The sequence below is a fragment of the Eptesicus fuscus genome, chromosome 21 (genome assembly GCF_027574615.1).
Source record: "Eptesicus fuscus isolate TK198812 chromosome 21, DD_ASM_mEF_20220401, whole genome shotgun sequence".
Classification (NCBI taxonomy): Eukaryota; Metazoa; Chordata; class Mammalia; order Chiroptera; family Vespertilionidae; genus Eptesicus; species Eptesicus fuscus.
Genome location: NC_072493.1, coordinates 26,008,390 through 26,029,987, shown reverse-complemented (window position 1 = coordinate 26,029,987; position 21,598 = coordinate 26,008,390). Strand labels below are relative to the sequence as shown.

General features: G+C 45.7%; 2 protein-coding genes across 2 annotated transcripts in view; one reads left to right on the top strand and one right to left on the bottom strand.

Annotated features, from left to right (window-relative positions):
- GSE1 (Gse1 coiled-coil protein) overlaps positions 1 to 7,920 on the top strand; it is a 42,789-nt gene extending 34,869 nt beyond the window's left edge. The window contains exons 14-16 of the mRNA XM_054710395.1: positions 188 to 469; positions 3,172 to 3,275; positions 4,025 to 7,920. Coding sequence (XP_054566370.1) covers positions 188 to 469; positions 3,172 to 3,275; positions 4,025 to 4,159 — 521 coding nt within the window. The 3' untranslated portion in view covers positions 4,160 to 7,920. The remainder of the gene's footprint in view (positions 1 to 187; positions 470 to 3,171; positions 3,276 to 4,024) is intronic.
- Positions 5,523 to 20,484, bottom strand: GINS2 (GINS complex subunit 2). Its single transcript, XM_054710394.1, has 6 exons — positions 20,376 to 20,484; positions 19,814 to 19,928; positions 15,244 to 15,343; positions 11,060 to 11,186; positions 10,672 to 10,882; positions 5,523 to 6,138 (listed from the first exon to the last, which is right to left on the bottom strand). The coding sequence occupies exons 1-5, from the start codon at positions 20,463 to 20,465 to the stop codon at positions 10,757 to 10,759; spliced, it is 558 nt and encodes a 185-aa protein (XP_054566369.1). The 5' UTR covers positions 20,466 to 20,484; the 3' UTR covers positions 5,523 to 6,138; positions 10,672 to 10,756.
- Between the last annotated feature and the right edge of the window lie 1,114 nt (positions 20,485 to 21,598).

Here is a 21,598-nt window from a genome sequence, read left to right as displayed (position 1 = left end):
CTCACCTGGAAATCTCCCCATCCTTTAAGACTAGACTCAGTGGGCCTGGTGAGCACTTTGTGACCTGATGGTTGTGCTAGCCCCTCATGTGAGCCCCCACATTCACTCTCCCAAATTTTGGTGGGAGTCACTGATGGTTGGAGATCAGGGTTTGCTGCATTTCATTTCCACTCTTTCTCCTCCCCAGGGAACGTAGCCGTGCTGTCTGCAGAGCAGAACCACAAAGTTGACACGTCCATCCACTACAACATTCCTGAGCTGCAGTCCTCCAGCCGGCTCCCTCTGCCCCAGCACAACGGGCAGCAGGAGCCCCCGGCCGTGAGGAAGGGCCCCCTCACACAGGAGACGGACCAGGACTCGGAAGAGGAAGAGGAGGAGGAGGATGGAGAAGAGGATGACGAGGAACCCCCCAGGCGCAAGTGGCAAGGGATTGAGGCAATTTTTGAAGCTTACCAGGAACATATAGAAGGTACAAAGGGGAGGGAGGAGCAGAATGAGGGCCCAGTAAAGAAAGTCACTAAAAGCTTAATAGACCAATCAGCGCAGGACTTCACTGCCAGCATTGGGGACCGTTTCTAAGGGACAGTACTGGCAGATTTTCTGGGGCACTAGATGCTAATACTAGAAGGGGAATTTTCCTCCCCTGTTTTGCCCATTTTAAGGACTGTTTCTCAGGCTTCTGTAGGTGCCCAGGCTTACTTAGAGTGGTAATTCCTCATGGACAAACTTGAGACCATTCTCACCGGAGCTACGTACAAGGGTCCTGGAAAATGCAAAGCTCATTAATTTAGCTGAGCTCCGACTAGCCAGGCCTGATCCCTGTGTGAGCCTGCCTTGCGTTCGAAGTGTCTCAGTGCTGGCAGCACTTTCCCTCTCGGGCTCTGTCATCCTCCTGGACCAGCCCTTCTGTGCAGGGAAGCAAGCCCGTCAGCCACCAGAATGTTTTCTTCTCAACTGTGGGTGCACACTCCACCCCTGCCTGGTGGAACACATCCTGTGGGCACACCCCTCCCACGCTGGTCTCGTGTACCGAGCCACGGGCTTGCGCGCTGGTGGGGGTCTGGCATTGCCACTATGATTCCAGCACACAACCACCCTTCTCTGCACCTCATTTTCCTTGCGATGCCTGCACAGGCCCCTTCCAGCTTAGTCAGAGACTGTGTGCTGTGAACTTGGTGCCGGGGGAGTGGAGGAGCCCAGCCTTTCCCTCCAGTGGAACAGGCGGGTGGACTCCCGGGAAGGAGGAGCACTGACAGGCGCTCAGAGCTCCTGGTCTTGGTCCCGCTGACCTGGTGAGCCCCGCCCCCTGCACGCTGGTCCTCACTGCATTGGCAATGCTGTCAGTTTGACCCGAGTTGAGAAATGTAAAACTTGGGCTGCCACCTCCTAATTCATTCATTTCCATATCACAGTATTACTATGTTGTAGATATTAAATACAAACAATTTGATTATGAATAGCATAATCATTTCAAATGCTTTTAAAAGTTAAGAGACAGACTAACAAAGGGAAAACCAGAGTATCAATTCCTACCTTTCATTCCCTTTCCTCCTTCAAATGGAATCCTTTTATTTGAATTTGTCCATCACTTCTTACATGTTGCTCTTTAAGTACATACATATGTATCCAGAAGCAATGCATAGCATTATTATTTATTTCAGCGGAGTGAGGTGTATCTACTTTTTCTGGGTTGATGTTGGTGACTTGTTTGGGAATTCCTTCCCTACCTCCAAGGACATAATATTCTGCATTTCCTTCTAAAAGTATTCACGTTCTGCTTCTCTTGTGCCTAGAATTCATTTCTGTGTAAGAAATAAGGTAGAAATATAACCTCACCTTTCCCACCCGGACAGGCAATTATCCTGGCAGTTTCCAGGATGCCTCTTCCCCCTGGCATGCCCATCATGCAGCATCCTCACCTGTGCCCAGGTCTCTCTGGTGCTGTTCTGCGCCACACGTTGGGGTCCTGGCCTGTCCCTGTGTCGTGCCATATCTTTGCAGCGCTCTATTGTCAGGAGTAACTCACCCTGACTTGTTCTTCTCTAACAGCTCAGCTGACTTTCCCTGGTGAATTTTAGGATCACCTTATTTGTTCCACCCAGTTGAATTTACAGATTTGGGAAGAATTGACATCTTTAATAGTGATATTATTCCACTTACAAATAGGATAGTAGATTATACTAAATAAATTTTGCTGACTTTTCTCCATGAGCAGTTTACTTTTATTAGATTTAGTTACCACTTTGATATTGTGGGTTTTTAATTTTGTTAGCCCTTCTTCCTTAGGTAATCAGATGATCAGACCTTTTGCAGATTAAGTTTAGTTCTTTCCTTTTGAGTGTTTAACTTTTTCTCATATTGCATTTCCTAGAACCTCTAAGCCATTGAATTAGAGGCACTAACGGGGCTCTTGTCTTGTGAAACTTTAGACGTGGCCCATTAAGCATCTCATTTGCTGCTGAGTTTATGGTATACAATTGTCAAAGGCTTAACTCCTGCATTTTCTGTACCCATTGAGATGATGACCCTGTTGTTTTCACCTGTTTTCTAATGTCGTTTTCTCCTTGAATTTGTCACTTCTTTTAAGGTTTTAAATGTACTTAAATGATATTAGGAGCTAATTTTATTGTATTTATTTTTGCTGAAACTGTTCTAGTTTCTATAACATTAGTCTGGTAGCCTTCCCTGGTGTTTATTCTTGGAAATACTGTGTGTGACGCAGGGATTTAGCCTTGAAAGTTTGAAGTCACTCTTCTGTTAAAACCAGGCCTGGAATCTTTTGGAAGAGCAGAGATTTCATTTTACTAATTAGTACTCCACTTGGACTTTCTAGGTTTATTCTGGCTGTTTCTACCAGCTTAAAAACTTCCAAGGCTAACTCCAATATTTTTTATCTTTCTTTTTGAAAAATGTATCTTAAGGCCATAAACTTACCCTTAATTTCTTCTTAATCTGTATCCCTTAAATTGCCTTTTGATGCTTGATCCTTTGATTCCACTGGGCTGGATTTAATTTAGTAACACTGACATATTTACCAGCGTGATACCAAGAACTTGGAGCATTATGGTCCCAAGGAGAGTACTGTGCTGGCCGCATTAGAGAGGGAAAACAATCGCCAGAGTCTGTGATCCCTATACACAGAAAATACATCAACATCGCTTGTCTTTTCAGAGCAAAATCTGGAGCGGCAGGTGTTACAGACGCAGTGCAGACGGCTGGAGGCCCAGCACTACAGCCTCAGTCTCACAGCAGAACAGCTCTCCCACAGCATGGCGGTGAGTCTTGGGTCGCCACACACGGGAAAAGGGATGAAAATCAGCTCCAGAGGAGGTTTTCTTAAAACACACTGTGCTTCTTTTGTTTAACCTTTCAAGTTTGGGTTCAAGGTTAGCCATACAGACAAGTTTTGAGGGAAATTCCTGCTCAAGTTTGTTGTCTTAGGGAAGACATTCAAGGCTCAGTTGATGACCCTAGCCAAGGAAGGAGGCATCACTAATTTGCAGAATATTGATCCTGGAAGAATGAAGATGCTATTTATACATATGCCTTTTAAGGACTTATTTACTGCCTTAGTCAGTCTCTCCTGCTGTGATTTGCTAAGGGGAAAGGAAGGAAGATTTTACTGGAGTAAGTTATTGAGGAAAACAAACCACCTCCTTCCTCTTTGCAGCCTGGCCCAACAGGTCTTCCAACTGTGACATGTGGCAAGCCCCAAGGCCTTCCTCCCAGTGGGGATCTGGGGCTTATCTCAGATCAGGTCTGCACATCTGGGCCACTCCTAAGCAGTAAAGGTTTTAATTTTTAAAGCTCAGGGTCAAAGCTGAGACAACAGTGGACACTGGTTCCATGAGAGCAGGTATTGTGAGAACCCAAGACTTTGGAAGAACCAGTTCAGCCTGCCCCCAGAGGCGCTGTCAGAACACTGAACTGGGAGGAGGAAGTTTTCAAAGTGGCCTCCAGCGCTTTTCTACATCACATACAGTTCCGTGAAAGCAGTTTGTTTAATGTGAATCTCTCTCTGCAGGAATTGAGGAGCCAGAAACAGAAGATTGTCTCAGAAAGGGAGCGAATCCAGGCGGAACTGGATCACTTCCGGAAGTGCCTTGCGTTGCCTGCATTGCATTGGCCTAGGGGTTACTTTAAGGGATATCCTAGGTGACGGTTTCCCTTGCACTAGGCTGAACCTATAGTATAGAAATATTATCTATTTTATTACCTTGAATATTTAATATTTTTCACTGGGAGGTTTGAAGCTTAAAAAAATAATAATAAAGAATGTGCCATGCATGAAGCAAAGGATTCCAGACTCCAGAAAAAGAACGAACTCACCTTGACTTCAATGCAACTGAATCACCTTTGTAATTCAGCGAGCAACCAATGTAGGACGTCGCCCATATATTTTTTTAAAAGGCAATTTTATTCTTTCTTTCCCCATGTCACCGTCTTAAAATCTGAAAATGAAGGCTCCATTACCAACACTAAAACTTTTATCATTTATAGCCCCTGGGTGCATAAGATTGGATCAAACCGCTTGTGTTCTATTTCTTGTGTTGCCATATTACTAGGCCTGATGACCCAAGTTTGCTTTTGCTGCAGCATAGGGTTGGTCTCATCCCCCCCCCCCACGACTGAGACCTGCTTCAGCTGAATGAAGGTGGGGTGCATTTTAAGTGAAGGGCTTGTTTTGGTTACTTTTCTGCAAAATTTTCTTCAAAGCAACAGTACTAAAAGCCTCGCTGATATAGCAGGCTTTTCCCTGGAAAAGCTCTTACCTAAAGATAACGCAAAATCGACACCCTGAAGGTACCTTTTTTATTACTCCATGGGGGAGGGGGGAGTGTACAGAGCTCTATGTATACATACATTCACACCCACTAAATTGTTGCTGCGGTGGGGGTGTTTTCATACAAACAAATTTTGAGAGAAAAGTCAAAGGTGCTTCAGCCTTGTACTGTGTATATATATTAAAAAACAAAGTTTTGTATGTTTTTATTACTTTAATTATTGTTATAAAAGGCCTGCCATTTTTAATATGTGGTTTTGGGGGATTTCTGTTTGTTTTCCTGTTTTGGGGTTTTGTGTTTTGTTTTGTTTTTTGTTTTTCTGGGCAAAAAAAAAAAACACAAAAAAACTTGCTTTTAGTGTTTGTACTGCTGCTGGTCAGGACATTAAATATTGAAGTGTTTTTAAAAATTAAAGAAGAAGAAAAGTTAAAAGAGCTTACCACTGGCGCCTATGCGATCACTTCATTTTTGAGTTGCACCAGAAAATGATGTAGAAAGCCATGCGTTACTTCTTACCTCCTCCTCTACCCCCTCCCCCCAGCTCTGGACAGCAAGTAGCAGTTATACCTAGTTGCTATCAGTGAGGAGGGGCTAGTCTATGGTGAACAAGACAGATACTGGGTGTGCACCTATGCATGCACCTACAGACATGGGGCTTTTTGTAAAAGAACCTTTCAGGAAGTGAGCAGTTTCTGTGATAGAATTCTAAGGTGTCTTACAGCAGTCTGAGAACAGGTGCAAAGTAGAAACTCTAGAGGCTTTATTTAGATGCAAAGCTTTGTAAAAGCCTAAAAGTAGGATAAACAATGTCAGAGCTGAACAACTCCTCCTCTTGAACTGACTGTGACAAGCACAGGAGCAGCTAGAAACTGAGATAATCAGATCAATGCAAAGCAATGGGGAAATTTTTCCTTCTTGTCCCAGTTAACTGCTCATTCAGGCAGGGTTTAATCTAGATCAAGCAAGTATCTCTTGCCTGAATGGGCTTGAACCAGAGGCCAAAGCAGCCAGTGGTTGGTCTGCCAGGGGAGAGGGGATGAGAGGAGGTCTGAGCGTGATCACGCCTTCCCTTTACCCAGGGGAAGGGCTGGCTGACCTTCATGAAGGCTACTCACTGTGATCAGTGGCCGCACCCTCAGCCCCAGACCTTAGCTGTGCAGAACAGCTTGCTGGCAGATGGCATTGTGTCGCTTTATCTGTTCCCACACAGTTTGCTTTGTATGTCTGCCAAGAATCTTCCAGTTATTAGCAAACTCAGACAAAAAGTGCCGCCAGTATTATCAGCAGTCAACAAGCGCCTTCCTCTCCACAGAAACGATTTGACGAGATCTAAGGGCTGTTCTGTGGGCCTCCCCTGCAAAGACATTGAGAGATCAACATGTTCCACAGGTGGGGACAGGTGTTTAGAGGGAACGCTATTGCCAACAATCAGGGCAAAATGTCACTGAATTTCTCTCTTTAAAATCTGCTTGCTGCTTCTGGTCTGAAAGCTTAAGAGCTACATCTTAGCACTTCACTCCCAGTCCTCCTTTGCCATCACAGAATGTCTGAGTACTAGTACTTTTGCTGATCAGCTTTGGTAATGGCCTTGGCTTAGAGAAAGAAAAATGTAGATCTAATAACTTGATGGGAAAGAAAAGCAGAGCCCCATTCCTCCTCCAGCCCAGAGGAGCTCCCTTGGTCGGGTTTGTTTAGTTGTCAGGGAGGACGTCCCTGAGCAGTAATAACTGCTTTCCTCCTTCCCATTGAAAACGCCCCTATCACCCTGCACTTGAGCTTCTCTCTCACTCCGCCACACGTCTCTGGAGATCTCTGAATATTCTTGGGTTTAAGAAGTAAAATGACAATCAGAGAATAAATATACACCAGGAAAGGCAGCATAATAAACTAAGAAAAAGGTAAAGTGTCTTTTGAAAACAAATGCACCACTAAGACACAGTACCCAATAATGGTTTTTCCATCCAATAATTAGTTCTAAAATCTTAAAACACATTTTCATCTCATCTAATTTTTCTTTTCAGTTTGGGCTTAAAAATGGACAAATATGCGCTCTCTGAAGGTTTTGTTCAGCTATTTCACACTGAGTGTAGAAGACAAAGCTCAGAAGAACACCGAACTTGCTCTAGAATTGATTTTGCAACCTGTCAGTCCTCCATGGCCTCACGTGCTTCCTACAGCACCGGCAGGAGACGGCTGTGTTGTTAATTTGTGAGGGACACCTTCCAAAGCCGAATCCCCAGCTTCGCATTTAATCAAATATTTAGGGACAAACCAGAGCGTTCCTCAAAACCTGGATCTACACACCTGATCATTTGAAAATGAATAGGTTCTCCGTTTCATATAATCAGAGCCAAACTGACAGTGAAAACATTTCATGATATAATCCATTATCTAAGATAAATGGCAAGGTAGGATTTTCAACAGTTCAGTCTATATATTCTAAAGGAAGTAAAACACTAAATTGGCATTAATATTCTATTAGATAATACCCTTAAAGAAACTCAAAGAATATTCAAAGGAGCCCACACTTCAGCAGTAAAGAATTATAATACAAGAAATCTTAAGTTTGTACATGGAACGGTATTTCCTAAATGCTGCCTAATCTCAAAAATTACATCAAGATACTCCCTTCCCCTCTGAGCCATGTGTTTTTTAAAGTGTAGAAAATTCCAAGGATCCACCACAAGATGGAGATGATCAGCACAAGCCGATTCTGTTACTCTTAAATAAGTGTATATTAGCCATTTAGCAGCAATCCCTATACTCTTTCAAGTAACCAAGCTATTGACTTTCTTACTACTTGCAGTAGCCTGTCCCCAACTTTTGATCCAGCACTTAACTTAAACTCCTTAACTCTGCCTAGACCTGAGGAAGACCATGCTAATTGGTTGTGTTACTTTGTACGTACCCTGTGTTTAATTGCTAGAACAGTAAACCAGTACATGGGAGGGAGGAGGAACAGTGCCTCGGTCACTCTGGGGGCAGTTTAGATGCTGTGAAATTAAACCTGTTCTAAGTGTACTTGTTTGAATTAATTGTATTGTAATATTATTTGTTGAATGTAGTAATTAGGTATTTATGAATATATTGCTGTAATTTCTGACAACATCCAAAAAAATAAAATCTTCCTAAATCATGTTAAGAGAAAAATCTTCTTTATGCTATAATTAAAAAAAAAAAAGACCAATTTATTTTTTTAATGCTCAACAACTATATAGCTTTACAGGTAAAATGTGAAGACAGATCCAATGTACCTCAGTCAGGTTTTAGGAGAAAGGTATTAAGGGGCTGATCTGAGATACACAGGACTCCTGACCCTTCACAATAGAGTGGTTTCATTCCAGAAGATTCCCCGGATTAAAATCTGAAGGACTCGAGTAAAAGTGACAAGAAAAGGCAAGTCCTGTCATATGAAAGCAGTCCTCTAAACCAGCAGTCGCCAACCTTTCAGACCTCGCGGACCACCGGTTGGCGACCACTGCTCTAAACAGTCACCTTAACTGATAAAAACAAGTCTTCTGTATCCTAATCCCTCTGTGCCTGGCCCTTCAGTGTTCAAACAACCATCAGCTGCTTGTTGGAGGGACATCTAAATGGATAGCAATTTGGAATGGAGAAACTCGAAGTTTGGACTTTACTAGTAAACACAAGAGCAGATATCAGCAGGTCTCTTCCAGGCTCAGTTGATCACATACACTCTTCAAAACTCCCTTGAGATAGCATGCGACAGTAGAAAACCTGGTTACAGAAACTGCCACTCATTGATTCTAGACCAGCGATTTTTAACCAGAGTGCCACAAGCATTTTTTAAACATGGAACACCTGACTATATATAGTCAGGGGCATGGACCTCTTTTCCCTTAGATTGTCAAATAAAAAGTGGCAGTAGCCAACCCAATAGCTAGCTGTCAACAGTGTGAATGAATCAATTATACCTATTCTTTTTGGTCAGATTGGCAAAAGATACATTTTTTTGGTGTGCTGCAGAATTTTAGTCATTAGTTTATGTGTGCCATGAAATGAAAAAGGTTGAAAATTGCCACTCTAGACAATCTTTTCCCCTTTCAAGGCAATAAAATATGAATTTAGCAATTCCAAAACGCTATATTTGAATTTTTTTCTCTTAGAATTTACCCTTATTTGAGCCACTGCTACCTATGACCATCTTACCCTAAAACCCATCAAGAGCAGTGTTATAGGTCCAACTTTTCTAAGCACTGTGCTTCACTCATGTACTCAATAACATGTAGTTTTAAAAGCAACCCTTTAAACTGTAACCAGAAGTAGCAAAGATAACAAGAAACAACCAGAGGGTTTGAAGTTTACAGCCCGCAACACACCTCAGTTTGGTCTATCGTATCGTTTTAGCCACATGGCTTAAGCAGGAAAAAATAAACCCAACAGATTGGGTTGATTCCATCTTTATTCTGTATCAGGGCTTACCAGGGGTGCGGAATATCTGACCCGTGGGCCTTATAAGGCACTCAAAATCATTCAGTCTGGCCCTACCAAGGCATTAGGGGTGTTAATTAAATGTTTGACCAAATATAGCAGGCTGATTTTTAAGTTGATAATTTTGTATGGCCTGCAAATGATGTTATAAATATCCAAACGGCCCTTGGCAGAAAAAAGGTTCCCCACCCCTGGCTGAGGTGATCAACCCCAGTCGGCATCACAAGCCACCATCTGCCATCCTACTCTGTGTGAGCAATCTCTAGATTCTAAATTCAGCCAAAAAGAGCCATATCCTATATAATAAAAGCCTAATATGCAAATTGACCACCACTCCAACACACAAGATGGCTGCCCCCATGTGGTAAAAGATTGCCACCCCCATGTGGACACAAAATGGCCACCACAAGATGGCCAGCAGGGGAGGTCAGTCATGGGTGATCAGGCCAGCAGGGGAGGGCAGTTAGGGGTGACCGGGCTGGCAGAGGAGGGCAGGTAGAGGTGACCAGGCTGGCAAGGGAGGGCAGTTAGGGGTGACCAGGCCAGCAGGGAAGGGCAGTTTGGGGCGACCAGGCCTGCAGGGGAGGACAGTTAAGGGCGACCAGGCCAGCAGGGGAGGGCAGTTAGGGGCGACCAGGCCTTCAGGGTAGGGCAGTTGGGGGTGACCAGGCCTTCAGGGTAGGGCAGTTAGGGGCGACCAGACCAGCAGGGGAGGGCAGTTAGGGGCAACCAGGCCAGCAAGGGAGGGCAGTTAGGGGTGACCAGGTCGGCAGGAGAGGGCAGTTAAGGGCAATCGGGCCGACAGGGGAGCAGTTAGGCGTCGATCAGGCTGGCAGGGGAGTGGTTAAGGGATGATCAGGCTGGCAGGCAGAAGCAGTTAGAGGCAATCAGGCAGGCAGGCAGGCGAGCGGTTGGGAACCAGCATTCCTGGATTGTGAGAGTCCTGGCAGTCCGACATCCCTCGAGGGGTCCCAGATTGGAGAGGGTGCAGGCTGGGCTGAGGGACAACCCACCCTCCCACCCCCGTGCACGAATTTCATGCACCGGGCCTCTAGTCAAAAAAATAAAAAAGCCCTAGGGCCACATCACCATTTGTATGTCTGTCTTTTCAAAGCAACATGTAACATCACTGAACACTTACCTACACATAACAGTTCTGTGCAGGAGACCTGAGACCCTGCTAGGGAGAATGGCTTGTTTGCTGAAGCTTTTCCTTTCCTCCATAAAGGAACAGGTGACTGCTGGTTTAGAGGACTGCTTTCATATGACAGGACTTGCCTTTTCTTGTCACTTTTACTCGAGTCCTTCACAGTTGGGAATAGCTTAAGAACTAAGCACAACCTGTTGCTTTCCAATGATGTTATGAATCCATTCCTTGCTTCATTGCACATTTTTCTCACATTCAAATGGTTCTCGAACCCAGCACTATGAGTACCTCTATCATGTCCTGAGCACTCACACATTACCCGGTAAGCCTCATGCCAGCAGACACAAGGCCTTTACAAATCAAAGGCCATTCTCTAGAAGTCCTGAGACTGGGCACTTTCAGAAGGTTGCAGATTTGTGCGGAGTTTGTACATGTGATTGAGAGCTTGTGTGAGGAATGCCCCGCTGGTGTTGATCTCCATCAAGGTCAAATTATCCAACTAAAACACAAAAGGAAACAGACAGGGTTGGTTGAGGAGTTTCTGATTTTGAGAAAAAGGTAAAAAATCTACTGAAAACAAGAAATCAATAATTTTTAAAAGCACAGCCAGTAATTCCTGCTTGTGATAGCCTAAGCAGGCTGAATGCTGGAGGAAATCCCTCAGCAGTACACCTACCTTTGCATGTGCCTCCTGCTGCCTCACAAAGCTGTCAGCAGACACACGGAGTTTGGCTATGCGAGTGTCCCACACATCCTTGATCAGGGTGCGGATCTCATCTGCTTTTGGAATGTTGTCTGAAGCACTAAAGAAGGCAAATAAATGGCATAAGGAAGCACTCAGTAAACTAAAGCAATATCCAGCTAGAAGTGGCTTTAAAAAAAAAAAAAGGTTGCTTGGATTCAGGTTAAAATACACGCGCTGTCCTAGACTCAGATTTTGTTTTGCTTTGTTTTCAATTTTAAAATGTAAGGATTTCTAGCAGTTAAGCTTGGTGCCAAGAAAATTCAGCCATGATCCACAGTTATGCTCATGTAACCTGTCCCCTGGCAGGCAGTGGCATAAGGACTTCTGTTCTGTAAAATCCTACCTAATAATAGACAAATATGCAAATTGACCGCACCTTCGCTACACCCACCAGCCAAGCCACGCCCACCAGCCAATCAGGACGAGTATGCAAATTACCCCAACAAAGATGGCGGCTAATTTGCTTATCAAGACAGCTTAGAAAGAAGCCAAGAGATGCTGAAGGGAGCAAAGCTGCAGAGAAGCAAGCAAGCCGGGGGGAAGAGAAGGGAGGAGCGGAGGCGGGGCCGGGGGAGAAGGAAGGAGAGCGGGGCGGGCTGGCGGAGAAGGCGGGCCGGGAGACAAGGGAGGAGCGGAGGCGGGGCGGGGTAGAGTGCAGCAGGAAATCCTATTGCAGGATTTTTCCTGCAACGGGAACACTAGTAATAAATAAGAGAATAAGCTCTACGTTGGACATCTTGTGTCTCAGGATAATTGAGTGCTCTGTGCTATAGAATTTCCACCTAGAATGAATTTGTTTCAAGGCTGGCTCAGAGGTCATGACTTCTATTGCTCACACCTCATCGGTTACCCAAGGGCTTACAACCCACCAGGGAAAGAAGATAACAGCTCTATGCCATGCAATGTGCTCAGCACTACACAGTATTTCTATCCTCACAAAAGCCCTGAAGGGTAGACACTGGCCTACTCTACAGAGAAAACAAAAATACATTTAGAAAAATCACCGAAGAAATTGCAAATTAGCATAACCTGAGCACATTTTATATAATGAATTCCGGGTAAAAGTTTGAATTGGAGTCAGCGAGAGATGGTCAGTCTTCCTGTGTGAGATTTTTTTCAACTAATCTTTGAAGGAAAAGACAAACTAGAAGATAAAAGCAGAAGCTCACATCATCATCACCAGGCATTCTAGGATAAGCTGGAAATGACCTCTTCACATGCTAAAATTAGCTCAAGATTAGTAGATGGATAATCAGTGATATAAAGTTTATGTAGTGGATTTTACTTAAAGCCCAAACATCTGGATCCTTTGCTCTGAACAGCAGTAAAGAACAAAGGACCCAGCTCCTTGTTAACTGAAATGCAGAACAAAGGTACAATTAAGTCCCTTAGCCAAATGAATTCTAAATAATTCTAAGACAAGAGTTTCAATAAGAACTGCATACATAATATACTGTACTCCAAAAATGAAAGATAAACAGGCCCCTCACCTCTGCTTCCAGATTCTCCACTCCAAGTCACTCTCCCCACTGCCACAGCAGGCTTTCTCAGATCCATAGGTGGCACACTCCTTCCTGAACACCCTCCCAGGACCCTCCAACAAAAGAAAAGCCTCAGCTCTCCCACCCCATACAGTCTACATGTGTCCCAATAGCTCTGTTTCCCAAACACACCATGTCCTTTCACCCCTCTGCCTTCTCCCCCAGATTTTCCCTCATCTTTCCAGCCTGAGATCCCTTCTCTGATACCACCAGGCATTAGGACTACATCCCAACATACTCCGAACAGCATTTATCACACTGCAGTATAACCACTGGGTAACAGGGTCACATCTTCTCCGAGCCCCCACCCCCCACTAAACCAGGAACTCAAGCCTATTATCACTATCTAGTAGAATGCTTAGTAAGCTGTGAACTGCAGCCTCATATGAACTGAAGGAACAAGTCTGTGTTATGTACCTTGAATTTTCATTTGCATCCAAAAATGCCATTTAGTGGGCCCCTGGTCTTTGCTCTGCAGCTCCCCAAATTTTGTTCTAGTTCTACTCTTGAATCCATAAATTAAAAGGCATCAAAAGCTGGACACTGAAAATTACATTCTAAGTATGTCCTAAGCAAAATGATCCACACTTTCTTGCCTCCTCCACTGATTTCTTTCATTCATTCAACAAACATGTGAGCACCAGGCATTGTGCTAGTACACAGAAGACACAGTCCCTGCTCATTAGAACTGGAAGTGGGGCCGAAACCGGTTTGGCTCAGTGGATAAGAGCGTCTGCGGACTGAAGGGTCCCGGGTTCGATTCCAGTCAAGGGCATGTACCTTGGTTGCAGGCACATCTCCAGTAGGGGGCGTGCAGGAGGCAGCTGATTGATGTTTCTCTCTCATCGATGTTTCTGACTCTCTATCCCTCTCCCTTCCTCTCTGTAAAAAATCAATAAAATGTATTAAAAAAAAAAAAAAAAAAAGAACTGGAAGTGGGGTGAAGAGCATAGCCAGACAAGGGATTAGAAAAGTTTTAACTGACAAATGCTATGGAGGTGCCAAGATGACAGGTAGGACAGGAAGGGAGTACCTGTTAGGCTAAACCAAAGGAGGGAGCAGGGAATAGATGGACTTACTGGCAGAGGGTACAGTATATGCAAAGCCCTGAGGTGAAGACCTTGGTATGTATAAAGAAGTAAAAGAAGTCAAAGTGAGCTGGAACTTCGAGTCAGAGGGGAGAACTGTAAGAGAGTTATGAGAGAAGAAGAAAACCAGCCTATGCAGTGCTTTGAATACCATGATTAGGACTTTAGACTAAACCCTGGAAAGGCTCCAAGGAGCAGGGGAATCATATGGCAACTTCACCTTTAACACATTAAGCACCCAGTCAGTCACCAGTGACGAACACTATACTTTCTGTCCAGAAGACAAAACAGGCTGGGCGCTTAACGTGTTAAAGGGCCACTCTGGCTGCAATGTGGAGAGTGAATTAGAAGCTGATGTGGAACCAGAATTGGATGTAGGGAAACAATTTACTACAGTACATTTCTGCCATTAGTGGGCTTTTCTTATAGTTCAGGATCAGGGGCAAATGTGAGTCTTCTGGCCATTCATGTGACAGACATGCAAGAACTCAAATGCACATAACCAAAGAATAAAAAGGGGTAAAGCTCTAGTAATAAAACATATCTACAGTTAATACTAGAAGCCCGATGCACGAAGATTCATGCAAGTATGGGCCTTCCTTCCCCTGGCTGCTGGCACCGCCTTTGCTCAGGCCAGAGCCACCTTCCCACCTTCCCGCACTGTCCAGAGGCCCAGAGCATCTGGGGCAGTGCGGAACGCCTGCGTTGTCGCCATGGCGACAATGCAAGCATCCTGTCCCCGCCATCTTTGTTGGGTTAATTTGCATACTCACTCCTGATTGGCTGGTGGGTGTCGCGAAGGTACGTTCAATTTGCATCTTTCTCTTTTATTAGTGTAGATAAAGGCTATTGCTGGAAATGATGATGGAGGCTCATACTGGGTTCAAATGTCAAGTGATAATCCTATATAATTAAAGCCCAATATGCTAAGTGTTCAACTGTTCATTTGACCGTTCAACCAGTCTCTATGATACACACTGACCACCAGGGGGCAGACGCTCCAACCGGTAGGTTAGCTTGCTGCTGGGGTCCAGCCACTCAGGACTGGGCAAGATGGGCCAGAAACGCCCTGGAGCCCTCCCCGGCCCCGATTGTGCACCAGTGGGATCCCTCGGCCTAGCCTGCACCCTCTCACAATCCAGGACCCCTCAAGGGATGTCAGAGAGCCAGTTTCAACCTGATCCCCACAGGCTAGGCCAAGGGACCCCACTGGTGCACGAATTTGTGCACCGGGCCTGTAATTAAGAGATAAAATAAAAAGAACCAAGGAATTTACTAGGAGAGGGAAGGGTGGAGAAAAGGAAAAATGAGGAAGCAAGAGAGACTCCAGGCAGTGTGAATGGACTCCCAGATTACTGACCTGAGGAACCAGGTGGCCAGGAATACCACTTACCTTGGTAATGAGAGTGAAACAAGAAAAGAAGGGCAGGGATTAAGGAATGAGAACCATCAATCTTACACATGTGCTCTAAGTGAGATTACTTACTGATTTAACAGGAGTTTGGTCAGTTCCATGTAGTAAGGGCTAGGCATAGGGGTAAAAGTTTGTTCCATTCGTTCATGATCCCTAATCTTCTCCAACTTTTCTGAAATTTAAAAATGAATACATTTTAGCATCACCATAACCAAAATATTTTTTTAAACCTTCCAAATTTACCAACTGCTTATATCACCTATTCGATCAACTGACAAACACATTAAAAACAGTTTTTGGACCCTGCCAGTGTGGCTCGGTGGTTGAACATCAACCTATGAACCAAGAGTCATGCTTCAATTACCAGTCAGGGCACGTGCCAGGGTTGCGGACTGAGTCCCCAGTGGAGGGCCTGCAGGAGATGGCCAATCAATGATTCTCTCTCATCATTGATGTTTCTCTCTCTGACTTAACACATTGCGGACAGATCATGAGAATTCTCGTGTTTTCTGTTCTAAGGCTTGTGGCCAATGACAATATTAAAAAGATATTAACTTGTAAGAACATGTAATAAATAACTTCAAAATGCAATGGGTATTTCATTTTAAAGTGTGCCTTTAACATTTACGTAAAACATTTTTTGTACTCGTTCAGTAGAAACTTATCTGGCCACTGGGTAAAGCCAGCAATAAAACTACTGGTCTGCAATGTGTTAATAGCCTGAGAAAACCTCCAGTCCTAAATCTGAACTGCCCACTGTACCTACAGGATACACACAGACATGACTATGCTGTGGAGTCTCACTTTAAAGGACTGACCACCCATCTCTAAGGGGCCCTTGGCATTATCTTGCAATCCTATGAAACTTCCCTGATCCATTCACCCTCTCACTTTTGATCATGCCCACCCTCTTCATGCCTTCTCTCCTCATCTCACTGCCCCAGCTCTCAGTCACTGCCTTGCTGAGTGCCCGCATGCTCCTACCACCACATCTTCCTAACTTCCCTGTGTCTGTCCCCATACACAAGGGCCAGCCTTCCAGGTATGCACTGGACCCTCCTCTCACCTGCACAGAACACCACTCCAGCTTCGGTCTCTCACTCTTGAATGATCATGGTTTCCCCTCACTATGTGACCATTCCATCAAACATGCTGCAACATCTCCCATCTTAAAAAGAAAACCTACCCTGGTCAGTGTGACTCGGTTGGTTGAGTGTCATCCCATCCACCAAGAAGTCACAGGTTCAATTCCCAATCAGGGCACATGCCAGGGTTGTGGAATCGACCCCTAGTAGGGGCCATGCAGGAGACAACTGATCAGTATTTCTTTCTCTCCCTCTCCCTTCCTCTTTGAAATCAATAAAAACATGTGTGTGTGTGTGTGTGTGTGTGTGTGTGTGTGTGTGTTTTAAGAAAAAGAAAACCCTCCCCTGACACCAAATCTTCCCCAGCTACCAATCCATTTATCATGCCCTTTACACAAAACTTTGAGTTGTCTGACATTGACATTAACTTCCCCTCCTCAACCACTCAGATGGGTGTCTATCCTACCCCTCCACCAACATAGTTCACCAAGGCCCACATCCTCCACTAGGCCAAACCCAAGGGCTATGTCTCAGTCTCCACATCTGATGAGGATCAATCCTCTTCCTTGGAGTGTATTAATTTAGCTTCTGGAACACCAGAGTTCTCATCTCATCAATTCTTTCTTGCCTTCCTGACCTCTCAACACTGTGGTGCAGGGCTCACCTAAACCCACGTCCCATATGATCTCTTCCTGCCTCATTAAATACCACCTATGTGCTCATAATGACAAATTCACATCCCCAGATAAGTCCCTCCCCTGAATTCCTGACTCAAATACCCCACTGCCCATATTATTTCCACATGGATTTCTATCAGGCACCTCCAGTGTAAGATGTTCAAACTCCACTCCTGGTGTCCACTTTAGCCCACACACTGCTCCTGCAGTCTTCCCCATCTAAGAAAACAACAACTCCATTTCCTTCCAGAGCTAATGAAGCATAATAACCTCCATCTTGCTGTTTGAAGTTCTCTGCTATTGTTAAATAGCCCCTTGTTCTGTAAACTCTGTCATTTTTAGACAGTCTCTTATTCTATAAAATAACTGTTTTAGTTTGAATAATAGAAAAAGATAAAAACTTAACTGACCTTGCAAGCTAGCCATCTAACATAATGGACTAATACTGATAATAATTCCCATATTCTTATGCCAAATGTTTGTTCTTTATGTATCCAAGATTACAAACTGTCTGTAACAATAACTCACACAGAGCTCTTTGTAAAATCTGCAAAGAAGCTCAAAAGGTATAAATACGGGAAACTTCCTGTGTGACTTTGCTCAGAGATTTGGAAGAAACACCTCCCTCTGGACTGTGCTCAATAAACGACTCCTAATTAATTGGCTCATTAAGGCGTCTTGTATCTCACTCGCTGATTTATGATACAACACTCAAGCCAACAACCCTGGTGCTGATCTTCTATTAACTCTCCTCCCTCATACCCCTCGGCCAGTCCTTCAGCAATCCTGATGATTCTTCCTTCAAACTATGCCTAAACTCCAACCCCCACTGCCCACCTCAATCAGCTGCTCCAGCTACTCTCAGCTCTTGCCTGGGTAACTCTCTACTGCTCTCTCCCCACACACTTATTCTTTGCACAGAATAGTCACTCTTTTCTTTTTTTAAATCAAAATCAGAGTATGAAACACCTCTGTTCAAACCCTGCAATTCCAATGTTGGCCAGGGTATGGAACACTGGAAACTCTTGGACAATTCTGGTGGGATTATAATAATGGCTCAGCCCCTGTGGAGCACTGGCTGGCAGTTTCTTACCAAGCTAAGCACAGTCGGTCCTATGACCCTGCAATTCCACCCCTCTAGGTATTTATTTACCCAAGAGAAATAAAAACATATCCACAAAAAGACTTGGACAAGATTATTCATAGCAGCCATATTCACAATAGCCAAAAATGGGAAATAACCCAACTACCCACCAACATAAGAATGGGTGAACCTACTGTGGCATACCCATACAATGGAACACCACCCAGCAACAAAAGAATGTAATGACACATGCAACAGCGGTGAATCTCAAAAACATGATACTGATAGGAAGTCAGAGACCAAAACTGACATGCTAGATGATACCATGTATATGAAGTCCAAGAACAGGTAGCACCAACGTGGTGGCAGAATCAGAAAGCAGTTGGTTCTTGGGCATTGTCGACTGACTGATGTCTCACTACTTCTCACCACAGGATGGCCCAGGACGAGGAAGAAGCTCGGGCTGGGGTTTAGATGGGCCAAAGCTGCCAGAGCTGATCTTAAATGAGAAGCTTTGAGGGGATGCAGCCCTAACAGAGCCTGGCCTGCTGGGACTGAAAAAGCCCTTCAAAGCAGAAGGAATTGGAGTTTCCCACTATGTTTCAGGACCACCAGGGCCATTCACCCCTTAGGACAGGGAGTAAGGCAGAAATGCCCCGTCTTCCTTAAACTGCATTTGAGAGTGCCTGGCTGAACGTGTCCTTGCTTCTCGGAGGCAGGTATCCCCAAGTGATTCCCAAGGGGAGAGGGCAATCAAAATCACTCATGGCTTTTCAAATTCTACATGCATGCCTATTACCACCACCACCACCCCCAATAAAATTAAGATGATTTGCGATAATGAGCCATTCACAGCTTTGAGATGGGGAAAAGACACGAAGGATAAAAAAAAAAAAAAAAAAAAAAGACACGAAGGATAAAGTCAGGGTAAAGTCGGCCTGCATGTTCGATGCATTATTTTCTTTTCCCTAAGAACTTTATTGAAGCATAATTAACATACTACACCATTTACCCACTTAAAGTATGCAATTCAATGGTTTTTAGTATATTCACAGAGTTGGGCAACATTTTCATTGCCCCAAAAAGGACCCCCCCACACACACACACAATCCCTCCATCACCTTTATAGCCCTATCCCTAGGTAAGTACTAATTTATTTTGTCTCTGTGGCTTTGCCTGTTCTGGATAGTTCATATAAATGGAATGTTACAAATAGGGTCTTTGTGTGTTCTTTTCAGAGAGCATAAGATTTTCAAGGTTCATCCACATTCTTTAATATGGCTGAATAATATCCCCTTATATGGGTTCTTTTCATGCATTTTCTATGATGTAAGATAACTCTGCTCAACATGTCGGTCTATATCTATAATAATAAAAGCGTAATGTGATAATTAGACAGGACATCCTTCCCGATGTCTGTCCAGAGACCTTCCTAACGAAGCCGGGGCTGCGAGGGAAGCCAGGGTCCCGGGTGCCAGAGGGAAGCCGGTGCCAGCAGCCGGGGGAAAGAAGGCCTACTCTTGCACGTAGGCCTGATTTCGTGCACCAGGCCTCTAGTACTTATATATTTAAATTAAAATGTTGATTTTAAGGTCTTATAATACTTTTTAAATTTTAAAGCAAGGTGAAATAGCTTTAAACACAAAATCTGAACTAAAAGTGATGTACACACCCCAAACTGACAGGGCCCCGGTAATGGTGGTCAGCTGACTCTAAGGAGTGAATCTGGAACCATTGATTTCAGCTGGTCAGTGGGCCACGGCGTCATTGCAGAACCCGGGCACCCACGTCCTTACCCACATCCATCCACTCCGGAGGAAGCAACCGACACTTCTGTCTTTGTTTCAGGTTAATCGCCAGCCACAGAGGCACTTGCACTGGTAAGCCAGGGTTAAAGGGCCCCAGGTCCCCCTGCCGGAGGAAAGCAAACCCCGGTAAGACAAGGCAGGGCTAACGGCATTACCGGACCTCCCGTTGTCAAACAACAGAACGGGCACCGTGGGAACAGCAGTCCAAACACAAACACACGCCCGGTGGTCACGCGGCGCGGGAGGCAGCCCGCGTCTGGCCTCGCGCGGTGGGGCTGGCCGCACCTGGCGGCCCACCTGAGCCCGGTGCCCGAGGCGCCGCGGGGAGGCCGCCCAGGAACATCTGGGAGGCGCGGGCTACCTCCAGGGGCTCCCCCGCCTACGTCTCCCGGCTCCGAACCTCGCCCCAACCCCGTCCACGTAGGGCCCGCGCGGGCTGGACACGCCGAGTCCGCCGCCTGGCTTTCCCACCCGAGACCTGGGAGCAGAGCAGGGCGAGTCGTCGTCCGCAGACGCCAGCTCCTGAGGCAAATGCCCGGCGCCCCCTTACCCCGATGAGGTAGATCTTGTCCAGACTGAAGTTCGGGATAATGGTCACCAGCTCCTTCTCCGCCAGAAACTCCACCTCGGCCGCGTCCATAGCGGAGGCAGCCGCCACCCCTCAGCGTCCCGTAAGTGTCTGGGCGCCGCTTTCCCGCCACCGCGCGGAGCCCGCCCCCCCGGCCGGAAGAAGCCGTAGCCGACCTATAGCAACTCGGCGCTCTCCGCGGACGGCGGGAGGCGGAGAGCGCGGCTGCTACGAGCCCCCGGATTGGCGAGCTTGAAGGAGGCTAAGCGCTCAGCCCGCCCCCATCCTGTCCCGGCTCCGGCCCCACCCCCTCGTACACAGGCCTGGCCACGCCCACTGCCGGCCACGCCCTCTCTCGGGTCCCAGACCCTACTCCCCACCTGGTGCGCGCTTGCCTGCCTTTCAGTAGCACCGCGTTTCTGTGTTCCTTCACCTGCCCTGGGCGCCTACCCGCCTTACTCCTGGGGCCTGGAGTAAATGCATTTATGGGGTCACAGCATTATCTGAAACAGCCCGACCCCATGAGAGTGAGGGAAGGCGTTTCCTTTCATTTCACAATCTTCTGACCCCTGTATACACATTGGTTAAAAATCTTTAAAAATGTAGATTCCCCCCCTCACCCCCCCCCCCCAACGCCGCAACCCCAATCTTCCAATTCAGAAACTGCGGGGGAAGGGCTCCGAATCTGTATGTTGGCAAGCAACCCAGGTGAAGCTTATGAAGGGGCAAGTTTGCAGGCTGCAGCAAATATGTATTGATGTGCTCATCTGTTTGTTGAACAGGTGCCCTCTATACAGTGGGCTTGTGTGAAACTTAATAGCAGTGGTCCTCAATTGCCCCATGTGTCAGACTCCCCTAGAAGGGCCTGGAAGATTCTGAGTTAACATGCACAGTCCTGGAGAATTGTGTTTCAAGGGTCGGATGGGACCAGAAAGCTGAATTTTAACCAGAGCCCAGGGAATTTTGATGGGATTCTAATAGGCCAGGAAAGCTTCCAGGGAGGTAAGGGAGCCAGTGCAGGGCTGGTGGGGACAAGCAGTGGGCTGGATTTGAATTTGAAATCCTGCTCATTAGGCCCTGAGAAAAAGCAAAGGGGACAGGAGTATTCCAGGGTTCTGTATCCTGGCAGGAAAGCTGTCCCACTCCAGATAACCCCATGCTTTACCCTCTAAGCCCCCTAAAACCGCCCCACTTAGGGTTATTGG